Source organism: Atta cephalotes (genome assembly GCF_000143395.1).
Source record: "Atta cephalotes unplaced genomic scaffold scaffold00027, whole genome shotgun sequence".
Lineage (NCBI taxonomy): Eukaryota > Metazoa > Arthropoda > Insecta > Hymenoptera > Formicidae > Atta > Atta cephalotes.
In genome coordinates, this window is record NW_012130091.1 from 1229141 (window position 1) to 1232528 (window position 3388).

Genomic DNA, 3388 nt, shown 5'->3' on the forward strand with positions numbered 1-3388 from the left:
TTAAATATTTAAATAAAAAATAAATGAAAAATTCTACTTTTACTTATAATATCCTTCAATATATTATTATTACTGGGTACAATTTTAATACAGCTTGTTCTCTTTAAAATCCATTGTTTTCAATTTCATTATTTTTAGTATTTTGAAAATCCTAAAAAGAGAAATTAATTTTTAGAGCAAAACATGTAAAATCAATTTTTTTTAGAAAATATATTTTATGCTCAGATATTTACAAATTCAGCAATGGATTCATCAGCAGCAGCATCACCATATATAGTAATATGTCCAATTAATTGAGCTATATCTATCATTATTATATTTACATCTGATGGTGGACCTCCTTCAATTTTTCTTAAACTTCGATTGATTTCTACTTTTTTCCTTTTATTTTGGTTTTTATATGCCAAGTCTATAAAATTAAAAAAAAGTTAACTGATGTTAAAATAAAGTTTATTATAAGAATTTACATAGATTATTTTATGTATTATTTTCATTATACTTATTTCATTATACTATATATACTTTTAATTATAAATATATACTTTTAACCTTTTGCCACTGTTTCCAAGTCTTTTGAGCTCTAGGAAGGGCATTTAGTATATCAGTAACTTCACATCACAGTTTTTGATCATCTTTGTATGAAAATTTTGAAGAAAATTTTGCCGACACTAATTCTGGATGCTTATTTAAAAATTCGATAAGAATTGTTCTTTGTCCATATGTTTCCTGTTCGTTTTTCTGACATCTAGAATTACAAATATAAAGCTATATATAATAAAATAAATACACATTAGTATCTATAAGATAAGAAAAAATATATTTATATGATTATATTAAAACAGATTTTTTAATGTTTAGATAATATTTATAGGTTAATATTTTGATAAATTTGTTATAAAAAAATAAATAACACATTTCATTGGTTTTACTCACTTCATAAAGATTTGGCAACAATGCTTTGATATTTGCAAGCGATTAATCGTATACGAATTTATACACATTAATTCGTAGAGCGATCAAGAATTAATTTTATCAATCGCATGCGAAAATTTTGATATGAAATTATTCATATACGAAAATATGCCGTACAAACTCAAGAATAGGGCTCCTGGTTCGACCCTTTATTCACCCTTTTTATTCTGGCTGCCAGAGGGTTGTGATCATTTTAAAGGTGGCATCCTACCATTTTCGTTATTTACATATTCTCCTCTTTTCAACAGTAGCTCTTTTATAAACATATGTGATGGGTCACTTTTTTCAAAATTTTTAAATCAAAAACATCGTAATTATTGATATTTCTGACCACTTTTTTTAGACACCCTTGCGGTTCAGTGTTGTCCTCAACACGAACTTCGATTTTTTTTTATATTCATTTGCATACGCGATAGGTGCACAAACTTGTGGTGGGATCTCGTACTATATATGACATGATCTGGTCATATCGATCTCCGCTCATTATTTCGGAAGTGGGAGCTATTAACCAAAGAAGTGTCGACTGTCTCCTGAAAGGAAAGTAGTCTATGTTACACTGTGTCCTTGTTGGAAATCGCTGGTAATCTGTTGAAAGATTTTCCATTGCGATTCTCTCCTCAAATTGCTCTTGATGTCGATCAGGCCACTATGGCCCGATCTGCGACCACGGGCAACTGATCCGCTGTGGTTCAACGCCGATAAACCATGCGATGATGAGAGCGAGGTCGCCGCTCTCGAAGCGGAGCATCAGGCCTGGGTAAGTGTGCAAACATCCTCGAACGCATGGTCTACATTTTTATACGTTTTTTTTTTTCAGAGAGATCACGTGCGGGTGCAGGGCTACGAGCACATTCCAATCGGGAAGACTGTGAGCGATGTAAGTTAATCTAACCTAACCTAACCTAACCTAATCCTAACCTAATCTAATCGAATCGACCAGTATTTTGTCGTGTATTTGTATTTTCAAAAGTGTTTCACGATTTGGAATTATTATCACTAGTTTTAACAACGTATTATTAATTCCTTCATTTTTGTTCATTGTTGTTTATTATCAAGGACATGTGTATTTATTTTTCGTCTCTTAATATGCATATATGTAGCATTTTAATCATTCGGTATAATGTTGTATCTTGATCCCGTCAAGTTAAAGTCAATTGCATTGTACAACAAGGATTTTATTTCATTACATGAGGCAAGTGATTCTAGTAGATTTCTTCCATAGATAATAAATCTATAATTGAAAATATAGTTTTTAGCAGGTTTTTAAAAAAAATCAGATTAAAAAGTGATAAAACATATTTTTGATCATCTTTGAAGTTCTAAAAAAGAATGGAACGTAAAATGAACATAAATAAGTAACACGATAAAAATTTAAATGTCATGTCTTGAAATATCTTTCTGATAGTTCTAAGACATGACATGCATGCTGCCTGGATGTAATTCTTATTTCTAGGATGATATAGTAAACACATGCTGTAGTTTGCATTCCTAAAAAAAATCTGTGGTACAAAAAAAATTTTATCATGTTACCAATTTGGCGCGTAATTCGATAAATAAACGTAATATGTAAATTCACATGAAATTATTTAAGCACTCAAGATGCAGCTTTGATATAGGCATTATTTCTTAGTGTGTTTGTCGTGTTACTTATTTATCTTTGTTTTAGAATTTGAGTTTTCATTTGAGCTAATAAATTTTATTTTGAGCTTAAATTTTTATGATTTTTTAAAATCAATTTTAAAAACAGCCAAAAATGTATTTTTTTTTATTTTTTGAGTTATCTAAAAAATCTAATGTACATTTTCAATTACAGATTTATAATTTATAGGAGAAACTTACCAGAATCACCTGCCATGTGTCATGAACAATGAAACAAATTTTTTAATGTTGCACAGTCGTTAATGTTGCTGTCGAATATTGACTTAAAGCGCATGTAATTTTTAAGCAGAGAATTGATTATGTAATGAAAATTAAGTCTTGTGTTCATAATGATAGAAATTGATTCAAGATGAAAAAGAATTGACCAGTCGCATTGATTATGTGATTAAATTGTTCGAATTTGATTTGTTATTCATTTTCTATCTCAGATTTACCAGAACTGAGATCTTGAACCGATTCCCAGCATCATGAATACAAGACAAAAATGTGCGAATATTTATAACTTCATTGGTCCACATCTCGTGAATGTATTCACTTTTGTATGTCATTTCGATCCTTAGAATAGGTTTGTTTGCATTGCCAAAAATTCCCGAAATTTGCAAAATTTTAAAAGATAAATATATTTTTGGATATTGAATAGAGAGAAAGCCAAGAGTGTAAAAATGCAAGTAATGTCAATATACTTAATTATAAATAGAAGACAAATTAGTATATATTGTAGCAAAAAAGGAGAACAGATATAGATATGTATATATAT

At 29.2% G+C, this 3388-nt stretch overlaps 1 protein-coding gene across 1 annotated transcript in view; it reads left to right on the top strand.

Annotated features, from left to right (window-relative positions):
* Positions 1-1603: 1603 nt before the first annotated feature.
* The window catches only part of LOC105620487 (anaphase-promoting complex subunit 15-like), a 3828-nt gene continuing 2043 nt past the window's right edge, over positions 1604-3388 (top strand). The window contains exons 1-2 of the mRNA XM_012201979.1: positions 1604-1729; positions 1790-1849. Of these exons, the coding sequence (XP_012057369.1) occupies positions 1604-1729; positions 1790-1849 (186 nt within the window). The remainder of the gene's footprint in view (positions 1730-1789; positions 1850-3388) is intronic.